The sequence below is a fragment of the Salvelinus alpinus genome, chromosome 30 (assembly GCF_045679555.1).
Source record: "Salvelinus alpinus chromosome 30, SLU_Salpinus.1, whole genome shotgun sequence".
In the NCBI taxonomy this organism is placed as follows: Eukaryota; Metazoa; Chordata; class Actinopteri; order Salmoniformes; family Salmonidae; genus Salvelinus; species Salvelinus alpinus.
The window spans coordinates 33,971,457-33,993,806 of NC_092115.1; the positions used below are offsets into that span (position 1 = coordinate 33,971,457).

General features: G+C 41.4%; 3 protein-coding genes across 6 annotated transcripts in view; 1 reads left to right on the top strand and 2 right to left on the bottom strand.

Moving 5' to 3' along the window:
- The window catches only part of LOC139559857 (guanylate kinase-like), a 29,365-nt gene extending 25,724 nt beyond the window's left edge, over nucleotides 1–3,641 (bottom strand). Inside the window, exon 1 of one of the 3 annotated variants that reach the window (XM_071376244.1) lies at nucleotides 3,346–3,641. Coding sequence is in view for 2 of the 3 variants with exons in the window: in XM_071376241.1 (XP_071232342.1) it covers nucleotides 1,961–1,994 (34 nt within the window). In the remaining variant the exon portion in view is untranslated. Of the gene's footprint in view, nucleotides 1–1,960; nucleotides 2,121–2,930; nucleotides 3,130–3,345 lie in introns of those variants that run through there. The other 2 variants (XM_071376242.1, XM_071376241.1) reach the window with 2 other exon arrangements.
- The window catches only part of LOC139559855 (multiple myeloma tumor-associated protein 2 homolog), a 29,131-nt gene extending 15,139 nt beyond the window's left edge, over nucleotides 1–13,992 (top strand). The window contains exons 1-8 of one of the 2 annotated variants that reach the window (XM_071376239.1): nucleotides 2,013–2,709; nucleotides 5,677–5,830; nucleotides 5,916–5,961; nucleotides 6,261–6,343; nucleotides 6,629–6,701; nucleotides 9,334–9,422; nucleotides 9,539–9,652; nucleotides 13,335–13,992. In XM_071376239.1, coding sequence (XP_071232340.1) covers nucleotides 2,613–2,709; nucleotides 5,677–5,830; nucleotides 5,916–5,961; nucleotides 6,261–6,343; nucleotides 6,629–6,701; nucleotides 9,334–9,422; nucleotides 9,539–9,652; nucleotides 13,335–13,590 — 912 coding nt within the window. In that variant the 5' untranslated portion in view covers nucleotides 2,013–2,612 and the 3' untranslated portion in view covers nucleotides 13,591–13,992. Of the gene's footprint in view, nucleotides 1–2,012; nucleotides 2,710–5,676; nucleotides 5,831–5,915; nucleotides 5,962–6,260; nucleotides 6,344–6,628; nucleotides 6,702–9,333; nucleotides 9,423–9,538; nucleotides 9,653–13,334 lie in introns of those variants that run through there. The other variant, XM_071376240.1, reaches the window with a different exon arrangement.
- A 1,174-nt stretch (nucleotides 13,993–15,166) lies between these two features.
- On the bottom strand, nucleotides 15,167–20,501 carry LOC139559859 (ADP-ribosylation factor 1). The gene is made up of 5 exons (XM_071376246.1): nucleotides 20,321–20,501; nucleotides 19,560–19,741; nucleotides 19,259–19,369; nucleotides 17,591–17,715; nucleotides 15,167–17,416 (listed from the first exon to the last, which is right to left on the bottom strand). The coding sequence occupies exons 2-5, from the start codon at nucleotides 19,702–19,704 to the stop codon at nucleotides 17,255–17,257; spliced, it is 543 nt and encodes a 180-aa protein (XP_071232347.1). The 5' UTR covers nucleotides 19,705–19,741; nucleotides 20,321–20,501; the 3' UTR covers nucleotides 15,167–17,254.
- Nucleotides 20,502–22,350: the final 1,849 nt, after the last annotated feature.

Consider the following 22,350-nt stretch of genomic DNA (forward strand, 5'->3'; position numbering starts at 1 on the left):
TACATATAGAATCCCTATTAATTTAATAGGATCCCTATGGGCTTAATGGTCAAGATTTGTTGTTTAACTTTTAAAATGTATTAGCCTACCTTTTAATATGTCAAACACAACCAGTCATGATGTTTTCATCTGATAGTCAAACAGTTACTTCAGAAGGCTCATGTAGACTACCTGCACACATTACTCAGGGACGGCGGAATTTCAGGGGGGGAATAGTTTAAGTCTCATTTAGATTTGTTTCTGCTTATAATGTATGACATTTGGTAGGCAAGTTTTTTAATCAACTTGTCTATAATTAGATATATTCAGCTTATCTGTTGTCATTACTTGATGCTCGTCTAGAACAGGTTTTTCCAAACTCGGTCCTGGGGCCCCCGGGAGTCGCGTTAATGCAGAATTCTGTGTTTTTCATGCAGAAAAAAAAGGCATACGATATCTTGCTGCGTTTTATAAACGAAGATTAAAAAAAAAAAAAAAAGCTTCTTATTGTCATTTCTGCTCAGCATCAGACTAATGTTGTGCTTCAGTTATACTTCTCCACTTGGATGAGAAATCACAAACTGGCATTCTACCATCAGACTGCACTGACTGATATGTAGCTACTTTTCTCAGTGTTTCTCTGGTAAAATTAACTTAGGAAATGTAGTTGGCTACATTCTTTCTATGATAAACATTAGAAATATGGCAATGCAAAAAATACATTGCTTTTTCATTGTAAGCTCATTTACTTGGCTGAGGCCGTTAACAAGTGCAACGCTATTTGGTTTTCATGAAAATGTAGCTATTTTCTGCCGAACGTGTTGCACGAATGTATTTTCTGTTAAGGAAAAAATGCATGTGAAGTGGTTTCAAATGAAGGTCTGCATTTTGAAAACGCACATTTCTGAACTCCTAACATGACCCCTTACACTACACAGCTGACTAAAATACTCAAAGCTTGATGAGACAGTTATTTGAATCAGCTGTGTTTAGTTTTTTTTTTGCCCTAGCACATGCACCCAGTGGGGGCCCCAGGACCGAGTTAGGGAAACCCCGGTCTAGAATACAAAACAAAGCCTTGCTCACCAGAATGTCATAAACCGATAGAATTATCAATGCATCATCAACAATCTAGTTGACGTGGGAAAAGTGATTTAATTTTCTCTTCACCCGCGGAGCGAGGGCATTTAGGGACCAGGGAGATTTCCATATGACATCAGTTTGACCGGTTAAGGAACTGAAAAGATGTGAAAACGATAAAACACGTTTCTTATAGTATTTCACTCTTTCGTTAGGCCTAAACAAGTCTTGCAACCTGAATTGATGCATACACTGCTGTCCACGCACTTATCTCTGCCTTGGCAAAATGTCTATTACCATTGAACCACCCCACATTTTGGAGCGTATTCCACATCTATTTGTGAATTTTTCGTGCGACTTACATGCGGTAATGATAAATAGTCAAATAGATTCCAAGAGAACTGTAGACTGCATACCCCCACTATTGCTCTTGATGATACTTCATACCAAACCGTTCCATCTTATTTTCACCCCTGACAATAATCTAAAAACCATATTGCCTGAGAAGGTCCTAGAATCCATATTTTATGCAGTTAAAATAAGGCACTTTTTTCCCCATTCAACAATAAAGTAGACAAAAGCATATTGTCCCCTATAATAAAAATAGGTGTCAAAACGTTGACACCTAATTTAGGCACCACTTATAATATTAAGTGGTGCCTATAGCAGGTTGGCCTTCTAATAGCTGTGTGGGAGAGGGTAGATGATTACGTAAACAAGACATTTTAAAATTTAAGAATTAGAAAGCAAACATCAACTTCTGTCAAATGGAACACGGATTGACCAATGTTTATGGCCTGTGTGACAGACTGGCTAGCTAGCTTCTTCAGTGATGAGAGGGAAACAGCAGGGCTATTGACACCTTTTATAAACTAGCGGTCAAAATAGTATATCATCCTACCTGAGAAGAGCCTGAAGAAATACCTCATATACATCTGCAATGACTGCGGTCCAAGATCTCAATAATGTCTCCAAGGCGTCTTCTCCATATTCTGTCTACCTTGTGTGAGAGCCATTACAGATCGAGTTTGACGTCATCATCACGAGCCAAATAAACGAGTAATTCGTGAGCGTTTAGACCGCATGCTATACATAGACTTCCACAGCTCGTCTGGCAATCTACAACCAAATCAATGTTTAAAGCTGACATAGAAAATAATATAATTGTGTGATAAACGTGTTTTACAGTGATAGCAGATTTTGCATTGCGAACTGTGCGTAATGAACGCCCCCAGCTAAATTAGCCATCTGCGCGCATGCTGATCGTGCAAACGCCAGAGAAACAAAGCAGTTTGCAACGGTGTTGTGTACTTTGTTTTTCAAAAGTTTAGCTAGCTAAATTTCTTCAAAATACTAAAGGCTACTCAACGTGCTTCTAACGTTAGCTTGCTATATAATCCAAGTGCTAGCTTTCTCGCCCGAGTCGAACGTGGAAGAGAACCAACCTGGCAGGACAGTCAGAAGGAAACTCCCTGGATGCAGATCAATACAGGGCCTAGCGCGCACGTGTAAATAAGCCTTTCATCGTTTAGCTTTATTAAAACTCTGAAATAATGTTTGGTGCCTCGAGATCTGGGGGTGTAAGGGGAGGGCAAGACCAGTTCAACTGGGATGATGTGAAAGGCGATAAACACAGGGAAAACTACCTCGGTAAGTGGAGTAAAATGGGCATCCACCCATCGTCAACGACAGTGCGGTGCTTCAGTAGCTGTCTAGTTAACTATATTCGCCTTGCGAATTACTAGCCAACTGTTAAATCGGTCAATTTTATATACTAGTTAGATGCGTGTAAGTGTCAATGTATAATCAATAATGTAGCTAGCAATAGTAACGTTACCTTGTAAACATTTCTCAATGCCACGTTTTCTTACCTTTTTCCTTATTGTAGTCCCTCATTACATTGCTTGTGAGTAACTCAGTATCTGCCTGAAACTTACTTTTGGTAAACCTAGTTATGTCGAACTTGAGAAAGTCAAACGCGCACAGCTGACCCCATTATTTAATACTGGCAAGGTCCATGGAGCGGTACGCACACTCTACTGCAGTTGGTCAGGGAATGTGATGCTGCCAGCTACGTAGCTAGTAGGCGCACATATATAGCTTGCTATGAGATGAAGTAACCATAAATACACACTATACTGAAATATAAACGCAACAATTTCATTGATTTTACTGAGTTAGTTCATATGAGGAAATCATTCAAATGAAATAAATGCATTAGGCCTTAATCTATGGATTGCACATGTCTGGGAATACAAATATGCATCTGTTGGTCAGATACAGTACCTTAAAAGAATGGGCCTCAGGATTTCTTCACGGTATTTTTGTGTATTCAAATTGCCGTTGATAAAATGCAATCTTGTTCGTTGTACGTAGTTTATGCCAGCCCATACCATAACCCCAATCTGTCCCCAAGGTTGACATCAGCAATCTGCTCGGCCATATACGTGTTGTGAGGCAGGTTGGCTGTACTGCCACATTTTCTGAAACGTGTTGGAGGCGGTTTATGGTAGAATAATTATCTGGCAACAGTTATGGTGGGCACTCCTGCAGTCAGCATGCCAATTGCACACTCCCTCAAAACTTGAGCCATCTGTGGCATTGTGTTGTATGTCAAAACTGCACATTTTAGTGGCCATTTTAGTGCCCCTTGTGTAATGATCACGCTGTTTAATCAGCTTCTTGATATGCCGCATCTGTTAGGTGGATGGATTATCTTGGCAAAGGACAAGTGCTCACGAACAGGGTTGTAAACAAATTTGTACACAGCATTTGAGAGAAATACGATTTTTGTGCATATTGAACATTTTTGGGATCTTTTATTTCAGCTCAAGAAGCATGGCACCAACACTTTACATGTTGTGTTTATATTTTTGTTCAGTGTACATGGCCAAAAGTATGTGGACAGTCCTTCAAATTAGTGGATTCGGATATTTCAGCCACACCTGAAATCGAGCACCCAGCTATGCAATCTCCATAGACAAATGTTGGCAGTAGATTGGCCTGTACTGAAGAGCTCAGTGACTTTCAACTTTGCGCCGTCATAGGATGCCACCTTTTCAACAAGTCAGTTCATCAAATGTCTGCCCTGCTAGTGCTGTTATTGTGAAGTGGATATGTCTAGGAGCAACAACGGCACAGCCGCGAAGTGGTAGGCCACACAAGCTCACAGAACAGGACTGCTGAAGCGCGTAAAAATCGGCTGTCCTTGGTTGCAACACTCACTACCTTCCAAACTGACGTTGCCTCTGGAAGAATGTTCAGCACAAGAACTGTTCGGGAGCTTCATGAAATGGGTTTCCATGGCTGACCAGCCGCATGCAAGCCTAAGATCACCATGCGCAATGCCAAGCGTCGACAGGAGTGGTGTAAAGCTCGCCGCCATTGAACTCTGGAGCAGTGGAAACACGTTTCCTTGGAGTGATGAATCACGCTTCATCATCTGGCCGTCCAACGGACACATTTGGGTTTGGCGGATGTCAGGAGAATGCTAGCCTGCACCAATGCATAGTGCCAGCTGTAAAGTTTGGTGGAGGAGGAATGATGGTCTAGGGCTGTTTTTCATGGCTTGGCTAGGCCCCTTTGTTTCAGTGAAGGGAAATCTTAACGCGACAACATATGTCATTCTAGACGATTCTGTGCTTCCAACTTCGTGGAAACAGTTTGGGGAAAGCCCTTTCCTGTTTCAGTATGACAATGCCCCCATGCACAAAGCAAGGTCCTTACATAAATGGTTTGTTGAGATCAGTGTGGGAGAACTTGACTGGCCTGCACACAGCCCTGACCTCAACCCCATCGAACACCTTTGGGATGATTTGCAACAATGACTGTGGGCCAGGCCTAATCGCCCAACATAAGTCCCCGACCTCACTAATTCTCTTGTGGCTGAATGGAAGTCCCCGCAGGTATGTTCCAACATCTAGTGGAAAGCCTTCCCAGAAGAGTGGAGGCTGTTATAGCAGCAAAGGGGGGACCATCTCTATATTAATGTCCATGATTTTGGAATGAGATGTTTGACGAGCAGTTGTCCACATACTTCTGGCCATGTATGTATGTGTGTGTAATGTATGCATGTATATATGTATGAATTGACTGACCTGAAACGCTGTACAATTTTGAGATGTTCTCCAAATTAATACACTGGTCACGATAACTATTTTTCTAAGATTTTACAACACTGCAGCCTGTTGCAAAATCTTTGATTTTTAGATATCATCCTCAGTAAGAATAGTTATGATAATCACTTCTGTGTTTGGAAAATCAAACATAATTAAACTTCATGTATAACTTCATTATTAAAGCCATGTCACTTTAACCATATCTACATGTACATACTACCTCAATCAGCCCGACTAACCGGTGTCTGTATTTAGCCTCGCTACTTTTATAGCCTTGCTACTGTTATTTTTCACTGTCTTTTTACTGTTGTTTTTATTATTTTACTTACCTATTGTTCACCTAATACCTTTTTTGCACTATTGGTTAGAGCCTGTAAGTAAGCATTTCACTGTAAGGTCTACCCTTTGTATTCGGCGCATGTAACAAATAAACTTTGATTTGGGCATGCATGCTTGCATTTTAAGTATAGTTACATCCCTGTTATTGTATCATCCCCAGGGAACTCTCTTATGGCACCAGTGGGGCGATGGCAGAAAGGCAAAGATCTGACGTGGTATGCCAAAGACAAAAAAGGCGTTGTCAAGCCTATGTCAAGAGAAGAGGAGCTTGCCACTGTGAAAGCAGCAGAGCAAGAGGCACTGATGGCTGCCCTGTAAGAGGAACATCACACAAAAATAAGAACCTTACAGAAATATTAGAATAAAATGTCAAGCTAATGTCTTATTCTGTGTTTTCAGAGGCCACAAGAATATAAAGAGACAACCAACTGGCCTGACCAAAGAGGTGCTTATTTTTTTCCTTCATAGTGTTTTTGAGACCCATTTGTATTATGTGCTAGATTGTATGTTTTGAATCACAAACATGTCTTTGTTTTATAATATCACAACTGCATTAGAACAGGGAAGATAACGTTTCAATAAATCACATTTATTTAGATGTTTTTTTTGCAGTTGTCACAGTGATTTACAGTAACTAGACTAGATCCCAAGTAGCAAGCATAATCCATTTCCAATCAAATTTGATCATACATTTTAGGGATGAGAACATGATTGCTTTAATTCCAATTGCAATGTGCCCAACAGGACCTTGCAGATGTGTGCAGGAGGGAGGATGTGGAAGCTGAGGACAGAGATGTGGATAGAGTCTCAGGCCTTGGAAGCTCTGGGTAACTGACGGCTATTTGCAAAAGTGTTCGGCTCTGATTCTGTATTACAGTAGGCGATTTCACCAACAAGAGATTAATGGTTTTGGGGCCACTATGGCTCTTGAGTTGTTTATGTATCCTAAGTTTAGAGATGTTTATTTTCTAAGCATTATCGCTCTTTAGAATCTATTTTTGTAGTCCATGGCTGAGTATCCCCTTAAAATTCCAAATGGAGAAAAAAAGTGCTTGCCATATTGGATTGGAGTGTACTAGTTGAGTAATTATTCATATGTTTTCTGTCATCAGTGCAACGTCACGGAAAATGGTATTCTCCCAAAAGGAGAAGGAAGCTGCCAAAATTGGCTTGTCAGTCTTCACAGTAAGTTTATTTTCATGCTCTCTGTGTAGAACATTCAAACTCAGTTTAGCTATCCAGTATAGTACACAACAACGTGTTGGTGTGTTAATCCATTTGTGTTAGCTACACATTTGTAGCCCAGTGCAACGTCACGGGAGGACGTTGCACTAAGATCAGGGAGGACACTTTTTTTCTTTTTTTTTATGAGCATGACCGTATTTCTATTACAGCATATTGAATGACTGTCATTCATATTCCATTCACCCGGCTCAATGTATCATCGATAGGTTTAGGCTACTACATAATACTTAAATTTGCCCTATATTCATCATGAGGTTGTTACAAACTAGCCTACAAATGAAAGTTTGAGAGACAAATTGGTGTATTCAAGGTGACAGTGACAGACAGACATTCAATACCTAGCCTGCATCTAGCTGATCTGGGGCGTAATCATTAGTCCAAACAGTTGCAAAATGTTCAGTTTTGGAAAAAGAACTTGAACTTATTCAAGAACGATCTAATGTAATCTATTAGAAAAATAAAGCAAATTGGATGGAATATGTCGAAAAATGCACAAAATTCTTCCTGAATCTCCAACACAGGAACGCTAACAAAAATAATTTGCAGAAACTCGTTACAAAGACGGAGTCATCTATGATTCTCCGAATGATGTTTTAAAAGGGGAAGCTAAACATTTTAAGCAGATGTTCTCTTTTCCGTCTCATCCTCTCCCACTGAATGAAGATTACGGTTAGGAATTCTTTCCAAATAATATAAAAATTTGAAAATGAATAAATGTACAGAAAGATCAGTGCGAAGGCCAAATTACAGAGAACTTTGAGGCTATTAAATCCTTTCAGTCTGGAAAATCCCCAGGGCTTGATGGCATACCGGTGTAAATATATTGAGCATTTTTTTATATACTCAACTCCATTGTTAGCTTGTTTTAACTACTCCTATAGAAATGGTAGTCTGTACTCAGCAGGATGGTCTGATTTCACTATTATTCAAACAAGTTTAAAGACTGTCTATCTAAAAAAAAAAATGGAGGCCCCTTACACTTCAATTTTGTGATGCAAAAATACTAGTGAAATGCATAGCACTCAGAATTAAAAGGGTTTTACCAGGTATTGTTTATTCTGATCAGGGTTTTTTACATGGACGATACATTGGAGATAATATACGACAACTACTAGAAATAATAGAACATTATGAAACCTCTAAGAAGCCAGGCCTGGTATTTATAGCGGATTTTGAAAAGGCCTTTGATAAAGTAAGACTGGATTTTTTAAATAAATGCCAGTTTTTTTCCTTCAATTTCAGTGATTCTCTTATAAAAATGGGTCAAAGTAATGTATAGCAACCCCTGGTGTAAAATAGTAAATAACGGCTACTTCTCAGTTTGGAATTGGGTGTCCGCTGACACCATATCTATTCGCTATGGCCATCTAAATGCTAGCTATTAAAATTAGATCCAATGACAACATTAGAGGATAAGAAATCCAAGGTTTAAAAACAAAGGTGTCCATGTATGCCGATGACTCAAGTTTTATATTAAGTCCGCAAGCTAGATCCCTGCAATGTCTCATTGAAGATCTAGATAGGTTTTAGTCCAGAAAAGTTAATTATGATAAGTGTACAATATTACGTATTGGATCTTTTAAAAAAGACAACTTTTACATTACCCTGCAGTTTACCTATAAAATGGGCTGACGGTGAAGTAGACATCCTTGGTATTTATATCACAAAATATATAAATAAGCTCTCCACAATGAATTTCAATAGAAAACTTGTAAAAATAGACAAGATCTTGCAACCGTGGAGGGGTAAATACCTGTCTATTTATGGGAAAATTGCCCTGATTAACTCCATAGTCAAATCTGTTTACTCACTTTCTTATGGCACTGCCTACTCCTGATGATTCGTTTTTCAAATCATATGAGCAAAAATATTTTGCTTTATCTGGGATGCTAAACCAGACAAAATAAAGCGTGCCTGTCTATATAATGAATATGAATTGGATGGGTTGAGTTTATTAAATATAAAAGCGACATTTTTTACTTGAACCCTAAATGGTTCTCAAGTAGATTACTAAGAAAAGCTCATCCATTGTTTAAAGTGGTAGCTAGCTGTAGCTTATGCTTTGAGTATTGGATTAATTCTCTGATCCTTTGATTGGATAGACATGTCAGTTTATGCTGCAAGCGCTCTGATAGGTTGGAGGACATCGTTCGGAAGTTGTCATAACTGTGTAAGTCTATGAAAGGGGGTGAGATCCATGAGCCTCCTAGGTTTTGTCAATGTACCCAGAGGATCAATGTACCCAAAGGATCAATACCCAGAGGAGGATGGAAAATAGCTGTCCTCCGGCTACACTATTGAACTATCCCAGAAGATGCTGTTGAGGCTACTATAGACATTCATTGCAAAACAGTGTTTTAATTAGTTATTTGGTGACGTTAATATATTTATTATAGTTGTATCTAAAAAGAATAACTTTACATTTTTATGAAATTCACTGAGTATGATGGTCCCCTTGTTCCTCTGAGCCGCCGCCACTGGTGTAGCTACATGATTTATACAGCTTAAGAATTGGTGCTGTAATGGAAATGTTATATGATTATAGTCATAATGGAGAGCATTATTTTCACAGCACCATAAAACAGAAGGAAAGTCTGGAAGCCAGGAAGCCTCCGCCAGAAAGATGTCTGAGAACACAGAGAAACAGGACATGGATCAAAGGTAACGTCTTATTGAACACATCGATTGTGTTGACAATCGATTCCCTGAGGTACATTTCTTCCATTACTGTCTAAACAATTTTTTTTATAATAGTCCGTTATACTTTCCCATCATAGACATGAGAGCAGCAAAAAGAAGAAAAAGGAAAAGAGAAAAAAAAAGGAAAAGAAGAAGAAAAGGCAGAGAAAAGACTCTTCCTCCTCTTCAGATTCAGACAATGACAGTAAAAGGTTAGCATGTTTCAGCCTTTTTAACCTGCAGGTTATTTGTACATATTATGCCTTATGCCTTTTTTTAATGATAATACAACATTTATCACAAGAAACTGTGAACAGTACATGGCGCCGACAGAGATGGTGGCCTCGCGTTCTTAGGAAACTGCAGTATTTCGTTTTTTAAAATGTATGATTTCTTACACTGTTACCCCAGGAAATCTTAAGTCTTATTACATACAGCCAGGAAGAACTATTGGATATAAGAGCAACGTCAACTTACAAACATTACGACCAGGAATACAACTTTCCCGAAGCGGATCCTCTGTTTGGATCACCACCCAGGACAATGGATCGGATCCCAGTAGGCGACCCAAAACAACTGCGCCGCAGAAGGGGCAGGCGGATCAAATGCCGACCGCATTATCTACCAAGAGAATTCTCTTCGATTATAATCCCAGCTGTGTATATCCCCCCCCCAAGCAGACACCTCGACGGCCCTGAAAGAACTTCATTGGACTCTATGTAAACTGGAAACCACATATCCTGAGGCTGCATTTATTGTAGCTGGGGGTTTTAACAAAGCTAATCTGAAAGAATTTAGGGAACCTTGTTATCAGCATATCGAATGCCCGACCCGGGCTGGCAGCATTCTGGATCATTGCTACTCTAACTTCCGCGACGCATACAAAGCCCTCCCTCACCCTCCTTTCGGCAAATCTGACCACGACTCCATTTTGTTGCTCCCAGCCTATAGACAGAAACTACAACAGGAAACGCCCGTGCTCAGGTCTGTTCAACGCTGGTCCGACCAATCTGATTCCACGCTTCAAAATTTCTACGATCACGTGGACTGGGATATGTTCCGGATAGCCTCAGACAACGACATTGATGTATACGCTGATTCTGTGAGCGAGTTTATTAGCAAGTGCATATGTGATGTTATACCCACGGTGACTTTTAAAACCTTCCCCAACCAGAAACTGTGGATTGATGGCAGCATTCGAGCAAAACTGAAAGCGTGAACCACTGGTTTTAATCATGGCAAGGCGACCGGAAACATGACCGAATACAAACAGTGTAGCTATTCCCTCCGCAAGGCAATCAAACAAGCTAAGCATCAGCATAGAGACAAAGTAGTCGCAATTCAACGGCTCAGACACGAGACGTATGTGGCAGGGTCTACAGTCAATCACGGATTACAGGGGGAAAAAACAGCCCCGTTGCGGACACCGACATCTTGCTCCCAGACAAACTAAACAACTTCTTTGCTCGCTTTGAGGACAATACAGTGCCACTGACACAGCCCGCTACCAAAACCGGCGAGCTGTCCTTCACCGCAGCCAACGTGAGTAAAACATTTAAACGTGTTAACCCTTGCAAGGCTGCCAGCCCAGACGGCATCCCTAGCAGTGTCCTCAGAGCATGCGCAGACCAGCTGGCTGGTGTGTTTACAAACATATTCAATCAATCCCTATCCCAGTCTGCTGTTCCCACATGCTTCAAGAGGGCCACCATTGTTCCTGTTCCAAAGAAAGCTAAGCTAAGGTAACTGAGCTAAACGACTATCGCCCCGTAGCACTCACTTCCGTCATCATGAAGTGCTTTGAGAGACTAGTCAAGGATCATATCACCTCCACACTACCTGACACCCTAGACCCACTCCAATTTGCTTACCGCCCTAATAGGTCCACAGACGACACAATCACATTGCCCTAATCCATCTGGACAAGAGGAATACCTATGTAAGAATGATGTTCATCGATTACAGCTCAGCATTTAACACCATAGTACCCTCCAAACTCGTCATTAAGCTCGAGACCCTGGGTCTCAACCCCCGCCCTGTGCAACTGGGTCCTGGACTTTCTGACGGGCCGCCCCCAGGTGATGAGGGTAGGTAACAACATCTCCACCCCGCTGATCCTCAACACTGGGGCCCCACAAGCATGCGTTCTCAGCCCTCTCCTGTACTCCCTGTTCACCCATGACTGCGTGGCCATGCACGCCTCCAACTCAATCATCAAGTTTGCAGACGACACTAGAGTGGTAGGCTTGATTACCAACAACGACGAGATGGCCTACAGGGAGGAGGTGAGGGTCCTCGGAGTGTGGTGTCAGGAAAATAACCTCACACTCAACGTCAACAAAACAATGGAGATGATCGTGGACTTCAGGAAACATCAGAGGGAGCACCCCCATATCCACATAGACGGGCCAGTAGTGGAGAAGGTGGAAAGTTTTAAGTTCCTCGGCGTACACATCACGGACAAACTGAAATGGTCCACCCACACAGACAGTGTGGTGAAGAAGTCGCAACAGCGCCTCTTCAACCTCAGGAGGCTGAAGAAATTTGGCTTGTCACCAAAAACACTCACAAACTTTTACAAATGCACAATCGAGAGCATCCTGTCGGGCTGTATCACTGCCTGGTATGGCAACTGCTCCGCCCACAACCGTAAGGCTCTCCAGAGGGTAGTGAGGTCTGCACAAGCATAACCAGGGGCAAACTACCTGCCCTCCAGGACACCTACACCACCCGATGTCACAGGAAGGCCAAAAAGATAATCAAGCACAACAACCACCCGAGCCACTGCCTGTTCACCCCGCTATCATCCAGAAGACGAGGTCAGTACAGGTGCATCAAAGCTGGGACCGAGAGACTGAAAAACAGCTTCTATCTCAAGACCATCAGACTGTTAAACAGCCATCACTAACATTGAGTGGCTGCTGCCAACATACTGACTCAAATCTCTAGCCACTATAATAATTACAAATTGGATGTAATAAATGTATCACTAGTCACTTAAACAATGCTACTTTATATATGGTTTACATACCCTACATTACTCATCTCATATGTATATACTGTACTCTATACCATATATTGCATCTTGCCTATGCTGCACGGCCATCGCTCATCCATATATTTATATGTACATATTCTTATTTATTCCTTTACACTTGTGTGTATAAGGTAGTTGTTGTGAAATTGTTAGATTACTTGTTAGATATTACTGCACTGTCGGAACTAGAAGCACAAGCATTTCGCTACTCGCATTAACATCTGCTAACCATGTGTATGTGACCAATAAAATTTGATTTGATTTGACACAAGTCCTAATAATGCTACAAGACAAGTCTTTGCACTAGAGGGCGCTAAATCACTGTTGCAGGGGGAGGTGGAGCTGGATTTTGGTTCCATCTCAAAAGCTGTGTTTTTGTGCCAAACTTCAAAAGTTCTGTCAACCATTAAACTTTGTATGCTTGGTCGAAATATAGAACAGGTTGTAGCTACCCTTACTAAGGATGTGTCCGTTAATGTGTCCAGCTGCTTAATTAGGTGGTACTACAGGACAATGATGAAAAAGGAGTCTTAGGATGTTTAGCTACAGGAAGAGGTAGTCTTTTGAAATTTTAAAATGGGTGTAGGGTTGATTTGAACTGAGTGAATGCATCATCCAGCCCATGTAATGCTTATCTTGTTTTTTGGGGGGTGGGGCAGGGGAGGCCTTATTTATTATTCTCTTATGGAACCCAGATAGTTATCATCCTCATAGATGAGGTAAAGGTTTGTATCATAACATTAAGTGTATCTGCTTTATCTTCCTCAGCCAGCTCTCACAACAGCTTACTTCGACCCCCACCTACTAGTCCCAATCATTGACTGTGTGTGTGTGTGTGTGTGTGTGTGACTCCTCAGGCACAGAAAGGACCACCATCATCATAATCCATCATGCCTCAGTCAGACTGGAGCCAGACCCCATGACAGCCATTCAAGGGGGGGGCCAAAGGGCGAGCGCCACCCCTCCTCCTCCCAACGACGCCAGCAGAGGCATGACACAGACTCCTCCGACAGGGGGTCCCCTGTCCCCCGTCACCGTGCTAGCCACAAGGCAGCCCCTGCTGCTCCTACACAAAGCCACAGGCGGCGCCATGACACAGACTCGGACGATTAAGTTCCCCCCTAACCCCACAATCAGACACACGCAGAGGGAGAGGAGCCCTCTAGTCCAGAGCAGCTTGACTGGTCTATGGACTGTCCTCATGTACCTCTGGACTGGACTCAGTGGGCTGTGTTTGAGAACAGTGTGTCAATCTGTAGGCTACTCCTCAAACCACCCGCAGTTTTGTGGCCTTGTTGGAACTGATCGTCGTTTTTATCTGTTGAATTTGTGTCTTGGTTATCTTTTTCTGAACCAGCACAAATGTATTTTATGATCTAGCTACCAAAATTGAAGTACATTTTGCCACTATTCATGCAAGTAAATCAGAGACTAGTAAGTACTGAAAGCAAGATAAGTAGATGTGTACTTGGTGCTGAAATTGTTACTGTCAATAAAAACTATTGCTGTTCAAAATATTTCTGGTGTCACACTTGCCCATACCACCACCAGCTAAAAAAAAAAAAAAAAATGTGGGCAAACAACTGTTTGTCACCTCCTATTTGGTTTGTCTCTCTTGGTCATGTTGAAAATCCTCTCATTCCGATGCTTATAGTCTCCAATACCCCTCTCCATCCCACTGTGCCTCCTGCACTACTCAGCAGCTTTGCTCCTTTTCTTTCCTCCATCAAGCCAGAACTCCTTTGTCCCCATCCCTCCATTCTGTTCTAGGTTCAGCTCCCTGCCTCCCTGGCTGTGGTGAGATACCATTGGAATGCACTCCAGTGGTCATAATGGAGTGTAGTGTTTGCGTTTGCCTTGAATTGGCTCTGAAAGGGGCATTCTACTGGCTGGCACCTGGGGGTGCACTAAAAAGAGCAAGGCATTCACAAAGGAAAGTGCAAAAAACCAGGCTGGTCCTTTATATGGCCGAGTACCGTTAGGACCACCACACACAAACCAAGATGATGGACCAGCAGGAGAGGAGGCAGAGACAAAGCCATCCTCTAAGGGACCTGAGAGTCCCGCCCCTCCCTCTTCTACCATACTCTCCTGCCATGTTTTATAGGCTTGGCTGCGTTAACCATGGCAGCCTAATCAACCTGAAAGAGCGTTGTCCTAGATTGCTCCCCAATTATTGCCTGCCTCCCCCCTGGTGCAGACCCCAACATAACAGACATACAAGGACAGGCCCCACTATCTCCATTTGTCACTTATTCAACACCAGTTTTGGGTAGTTAGTTGGCTGTCATCACCTTTGACTAACCTACTCCCTTAGTCCCAGGTCATGGGGTGAGAGTAGTTGGGTGTGATTGAGGATTTGGGGCAAGAGAGTGGAGGAGGCTGTGACACCAAAGTACAGGCCATGTTCCTTTTTAGAGAATGTGAAGTCATTTTGAATTCAAACAGTCAATGGAGGCTTGATTTAACTTGTAGGCATGGGGCAGGGCCAGTTTCTAACTTGAAAGTTAATAATATTTAATATGTGAACTGAAATACACTATTTGCTTTGTGACAGTTGGTAGATTCATTCATATACATGTTGCCTTCCTTGGTTTGATCCAAGGAGATAAGAGGTTAATGATGTAATGTCAGCATGATTAAATCCAATTTACATTTCACTTAACTACACAAAGAGAAACAGAACATGTAAACTTTATCTAATTGCTTTAATTACAGTGCTTTTCTCAAAAAATGTAACTGAAACTTTACATAAAAAAAAACCTGTTTAGACATTTTGGTAAAGAGATTAACAATGTTTTCAACAAAGGTTCAAGCAATCAGTTTAAAATCAAGAGAAGTTGTTTTAATCCAACGCCTTTAAAAAAACACTAAGACCTTTCCATAGCACTCTGGTGGACAGGGCTGGGGTCAATTCAGGAATCAAAATGAAATGCATCTATTTTCCACAACTTGAACTGTGGAGTAGAAGCATTTTGAAAGTTTATTACAATCAAGTTTCGAATTCACTTCCTGAATTGACTGCCTTCAATTCAATCCCAGCCCTGCTGGTCTAATAACACCCAAAACCTTTTGATAAGAAGCTCAAAGGTTCGTAATGGAACAGCATGTTTCTTTGACATGAGGACAAAAGTATACGTCAGCACTTGCCAAGGACAACATGAGCTGCAAAGGAGAGAAGATACTAGCACTCATTTCAAAAATGTGGAGCTCATACAGATTTCTTATTGCCACATGATACATGCCTCATTCCAAAACAATTAATATACTTTTATCATTTTCAATAAAAAGGCATGAAAACAACATATTGAGGTCATAATGGAGGCTAATGCAGTACATCAGAATGTAGGCCTATAACTGTTTTGTCATACCAGTGCATCACATAGCATACACCTTAAGTTATAGGGTTGTTGTGGCGCTAAATCATTGTGATGAGGACGTTGAGGAAATCAAAGCATCCCAACCCTTGAGCACCTGCAGTTGACAGGAGGGGTAACGACAGAATGCTTGTGCAGACTAAAAATGTAAACAATCAATTAGCTAGTCCCGCTGACAATCAAAGTGTGTTTGAGATAGATTCTGCATAGGATATGGGATTATTATAGCAAATGGATAGGCAGGAAGGAATTCTGCTTCTTTAGGCATTGTGAAGATCTGTTGATTTGTGCAGAATCTGTGAATCTCTAACATGCACGTGTTGCTCGCCAACAAGACCAACATACGGACCACATCCTGCACTTTTTTTGCTATTAAATTCAGGTTCATTGCGACAAAGGCAGTACACATGATTATTAACCTAAGCCGCTGTCATACAAACAATGCTGAACAGACACCTCTGCACCTCTGTTCATCATAAAGCAGGTGAATGATGACTCAGAGGAACAGACTGCATGGCAGCCACTTCTCAAAATGATATGGCACACAACAAAAGCTGGTAAGTGTTGACAAGACTTTTCAACTTTGAAGCTCACGAGCTGTTTTAGGCTTCATCTCAAGAACATTCTCACAGTACAACTAGTTAATGCCAGTGTTTTGCTAAATGGTATTTTGGGAGAGCAGGTTATTGTAGCATTGAGGTATTAAACCATAATTGTTTCAAGTAGTGCATCTGTATATATGCATTATTCAGAACCCCCCCCCCCCCAAAAAGAAATTAAACGCTCCTTCTTACAGTACAAATTTCCAGCTGACGTATAATGCAAAGTCATTAAATGTTAGGTTGAGACATGGGGTCCCATGATAGCTGGTTTATTTATTTATTTTTGCCTCCCTTTTCCATTTACTACACACGAGTATGTCTACCCAAGGGCCAAGAAGAGGAAATAACCAAGGTTGATTTTTGTAAGTGTGCAATAAGCTGCCTCATAACCCCCCCCAGAAATTGACTATTTACATTAAATAAGAAACCCTGATAGTTTTCCAAGATTGGGTTATTATCCCGCCTGGCCCATATGGTGTATTGTTGTAACTAGAGATGAGACATGAGGGCAGCTTTCCAGTAGGTACGTTTTGACAAAAGTAGCTCAATTTGCAACATCAGAAGAGTACAAACAAGGGTAGAGAGATAGTGTTACCCTTTTCACACTACTAAACCGAGCCAAACTGAGCCATGCCGAGCTGTACTGCATCGGCCTGGTTACTCATCTACCACAGTTGCTAGAACCTTGCTGGAAAAGAAAATGTGAAAGGAAATCATCCGAGCCACTGTACGGTTTGGGTCGGCAGGATAGTGTGAAAACGGTATATGTGAGTTGAGGACGACAGCGGATGATTAGGCCTATTTCTGGTTTTTTAACTGATTAGACAACCAATCCAGTCCTTCATAGAGACCGTCTCCGCTGGTGGCACAGGTGGCCTGGATGTACCAGTTTCTATGGCGGAGGGAGTGCAGTCCCAGCTTGTCTGTGATTTCGGCCGCATTCATAGCATTTGGGAGGTCCTGAAAAGATAAATTTTCCCATTATGAGACAAAAGCCAAGCCAGGGAAGGACATCCAAAGTATATTACAGGGGTGTTTATGTAGTCATTTCTATATTATTAAGACAAAAAAATGCAAGTCAGCTGCTTTTAGGCATCATACACTGGATAATTGAGATGAAAAAATGTAGGATACCTGTTTGTTAGCGAATACTAATAAGACTGCCTCTCGTAGTTCATCCTCTGCCAACATTCTCATCAGTTCTTCACGGGCTTCGTTCACTCGCTCTCTGTCATTGCTGTCCACAACAAAGATAAGACCTGAAAAACACCCCGAGAGAAAAACAGGAACATTTTGAGTCACCTGACTTGCCTCTACAGGTTCGACATTAGTGCTTGCCCTCTTGTCCAGGACAAGTTTTTTTTAAATTGTCGGACAAGAAGTATATAGATTTAAGTTGTCCGAATGGACAAGTAAAACAATTATAAAAATGATCACAAAAATCACAATATCAAACAATTAGCCTATTACGATCAGAGAGGCTAACATTTGAATACTATTCAAATCCATTTTTCAATGTACACCAATAAAAAAGCCTACATGTCAAAATGTAGGTGATATGTCCAAACCGATGCGAACTTAAGTGAGGTGCCAGAAAATGTAGACAAACATTAATGAGACTTTTAATTACATAAATATAGGTTAAAAGACAGTCATGTTTGACAAATATAATAAAGGATAATTAACATTAACGTCTAAAGGCATGATTCTGTTGACATACTCAAGGCAGTTCATTCAGATCAAATGGTCACAAGACTGGAGAGTGAAGGACAGTGCCTGTTGCGCACCGCATATCACCCGCCTTGAATCTGAGCGAAGTGGTCAGCATTTTGAAACTATTTAACCACAAACTTAATTGTTTAAAACCTGGATATTTTATGAAGCATGTCTTACCTTGTTTCAAAGTAGCCCGGTCAAAATATCACCATAGTAATGTTGAGGGAATTATTTTATAAACACTTAATATGCCATTGAAATCAGCCTTTTTCTCATGTTCTATTAGTTTTGAAATCAACATCATTTTATTGTCCAGCAGCCAAAGGTATAATCCTAGTCATATTAGTAACCCATGCTAGTTGATGCATCTCTATATCTACCCTTTTAATTTCGAAATTATATTTTCCTCCTGGTCAGATGAAACCGCTCACCAGTGCAGTGTTCTTTTGAGAACAAGTGTATTCCCGCTAATTGCATTTTGGAACATTTGCGTGTAGTCTACAGCCATGTGTGCATTGTTTAGCTTATAATACGAAGAAATAAAACAATCAACATTTTAAGCTAAACGGTCTGATCTGTTGCAACAGCCTCATTGCTTTTAATTTTTTTTAAGTGGTTGTAAGAATTTTGGATCAGTCTGTCCCAGAGTCTATTGAACCATATATGTCTTTTTTTTTTTTTATCTTCCCAGGGATGACCAGACACCCTTAATTTCGAGCCCTGGAGGGAATTATTTTATAAAGACATTTGGTATTTGGTTGTAATTGTAATGTTGCAATATTTTATAGGCTACCAAGGGTGGCGAACCATCCTCCAGGCTTGAATAGGTAAAGAAGCCATAAGGCAGAGTGTAGCCTACATTTTTGTCTGATTCTGTATGTTAAAAAGGTTTGTAATGCATTTTATTTTGTAAAGTGGTTCCTTGCATCATACAATGGGCAAGTGACTTCAGCTTTTGAAAAAAACAAACAAATCTGTCTTACTTGTCAAAAGCACAAGTGGCTAAAAAGTTAATGCCAAGCCCTGCTCTAGTCTGTTCACCCCTTTGACAGGAGTGAAATGACTTGCTGTCTGCACATAACTTACCCTGTGTGTTCTGGAAGTAATGACGCCACAACGGTCGAATTTTGTCTTGACCGCCTACATCCCATACTGTAAAACTTATGTTCTTGTACTCAACTGTCTCAACATTAAAACCTGAGTGGAGGAGAGAAGATATGAATAAACTGTACAACCTATTTGAGGCAAAACATTAACATGTCTAGGGGGAATGAATTATGCTGTTTTTAATTTTAAAAATTAACTCTCAATGATACACAAAATATAATATACATACAAACTGGGCTGACAACATTTAGGCCTACATAACACCAGTACTACTACTTACCTATAGTTGGAATGGTTGTTACAATTTCTCCAAGTTTTAACTTGTACAGGATTGTTGTTTTACCAGCAGCATCGAGACCCACCATAAGGATCCTCATCTCTTTCTTGCCAAATGCTTTAAAGAGACTTGCAAATAAATTCCCCATAGTGACGATGGGGGATTCAACTTTGTCAGAAGGAAAACTAGAAAACAAGAGAAAAAACAATCAGCTTTGTAACAGTCAGTGCGTATTTTTGTGCTGCCAATTATAGGTTAACCCAAATTTTAAGCAATTATGAGTTGTTCAATATGCCTAGTTTAGAAACTTGCTGACAAGTTATTTTTTAAACTAGCAAGATAAGTTCTAACAGGAAGCTAGGGAGCTAGCTAACCATGTAACGTTAGCTAGCGTCAATTGTTACAGTTAGGTAACGTTAACTATCTAGCGTTATACAAATCATTTATATACTATCCAGTTGAATAAAGGAAAACAGCCATCGTGTACAAAACTGTCTTGCAGTGATTTGAAATGAGACAAACGGCTAGCTATAAGTTAGCTCTCTACTTAGCTAAACTAGCTAGCTGGATGTTTTGCTAGCGACGTTAGCAAGTGGAGCCCAGCTAAGTTAGCCTAGCCAGCCACCTGGCAAGTTTTTTCCATAATTTTTTAACTAGCTAGACGCCATGAAATGAATCCATTTTACGTTATATAGCTACTTAGCAAATAAAAACCATTTAAAATATGACTATTATCATATTCAAATATCAAGAGTATAAATTACAGTTGTTTTCAATTCTTTCCTCTTCAAGGCGTTTCCTTCCTCAAGATGGCGATTATTATTTGGTCACGTCAGAGCTTCCAGAATTACTTCCGTGAAACGGCAGAAACAGAGCCTTTGGCATATGGCCAGAGAGGAAGAGGGATCACTCGAACTACAATCTGTCTTCTCCAGCAGATGGCGTTTTTCTTATTTTTTCGCTCACCAAGCAAGGAGTTTTTGTATGGAGATCAATGAGTCGAATTTGGTCAACAAAATATCGAATGGCTTATTTGTTACAAGAGGGTTATTTGATCAAAAATACGTTTTGTAATGCTCAGGTTGTTATGAGTGTACTGATATAAGTAGGACACATGACATCCTGTCATCTTTTAGACAAAAACACTTTATATGTTTTGAGGGGTGGCAGGTAGCTTAGTTGTTAGAGTGTTGGACTAGTTAACGAAAGGTTACAAGATCGAATCCCCGAGCTGACAAGGTAAAAATCTGTCGTTCTGCCCCTGAACAAGGCAGTTCCCCCACTGTTCCTAGGCTTTCATTGAAAATAAGAATTTGTTCTTAACTGACTGGCCTAGTTAAATAAAAAAAATATCAGAGTTGTGCCTGTTAGTGCATCCCTGTATCCTTCAGATGTCTTTACCCTAAACTCAAGCTTAGCCATACGCCTTACCAAACGTTAACCATTTAAAATGTCAACTTCAATGGGGTTGGGACGTCCCAAAGATTCCTGATAGCAAGAACCACTGTGGTTGTTCAAACATGTGTCTGCCCTCTCATTGGCTAGAATGGTTTGTCTTCTTCTGTGAGGTTTAATGGCAGTTGGCATCCAATATATCTTGCATTACCTCCACCAACAACACAGATCTACTACTCACAGGGATCCTTGACCAAACCATCCTCCTCTACTTCTGCCTCTCTCACACCGGACACTTCCGATCTCCAGCAACATGGGCACCCCTACAGTTGACACAACTTTTTCCACTGAAACTACACATTCCTCTGTCCCATGCCCTCCTGCACATTTCCCACATTTTGGAATCTCCCTCCTGACATGCCTGCAACATGACCATACTCGTGGTACCTGAAACACCTCAGTGGGTTCTGCACAAAAGCTCTAACAGGATAACTGATATATCCTAACATGACTTTGTCAAGTAAAGACTGATTCAGAACTAAAAAGGGCAGACAGTGACTTCTCTACTTACCCACGCTCATCCACCAGGTTTGCGTCTCACCAAACAGTAGTTACAAACACTGCAAATCTTCACCTTCCATTGCTCCTCCTCTGCATTTAACGCTGCCCCAGAAATCACTCCTTTCAATGGCGCCCTGTTCATAAGAGCAAAGCAAGAAATCGATCTTGCCCCGAGTTGCGTGACATGATTCGCCCACTCTTCCTGGGCAGAAGAAACACACACAGATATATCACAGAAGTCTTGAACACTAAACAAAGAACAAACACGCACAAAACCATGTGGGAACTAGAGGGTTAAATAGGGAATAAATTATAATGTAATGGGAACCAGGTGTGTACAATCAAGACAAAACAAATGGAAAAAGAAACGTCGATCGGTGGCAGCTAGAAAGCTGGTGACGACGACCGCCGAACGCAGCCCGAACAAGGAGAGGAACCAACTTCGGCGGAAGTGGTGACAGTACCCCCCCCCCTGACCCGCGGCTCCAGCAGCGTGCCGACACTGGCCTCGGTGACGACCCAGAGGACGAGGCGCAGGGCGATCCGGGTGGAGACGGTGAAATTCCTGCAGTAAGGAAGGGTCCAGGAATTCCTCCACCGGCACACAGCATCTCTCCTCCGGACCGTACCCCTCCCACTCCACGAGGTACTGAAGGCCCCTCACCCGACGCCTTGAGTTCATGATGGCTCGCACAGTATACGCCGGGGCCCCCTCGATGTCCAGAGGGGGCGGAGGAACCTCCCGCACCTCAGACTTCTGGAGTGGACCAGCCACCACCGGCCTGAGGAGAGGCACATGGAACGAGGGGTTAATACGGTAATCAGGGGGAAGCTGTAA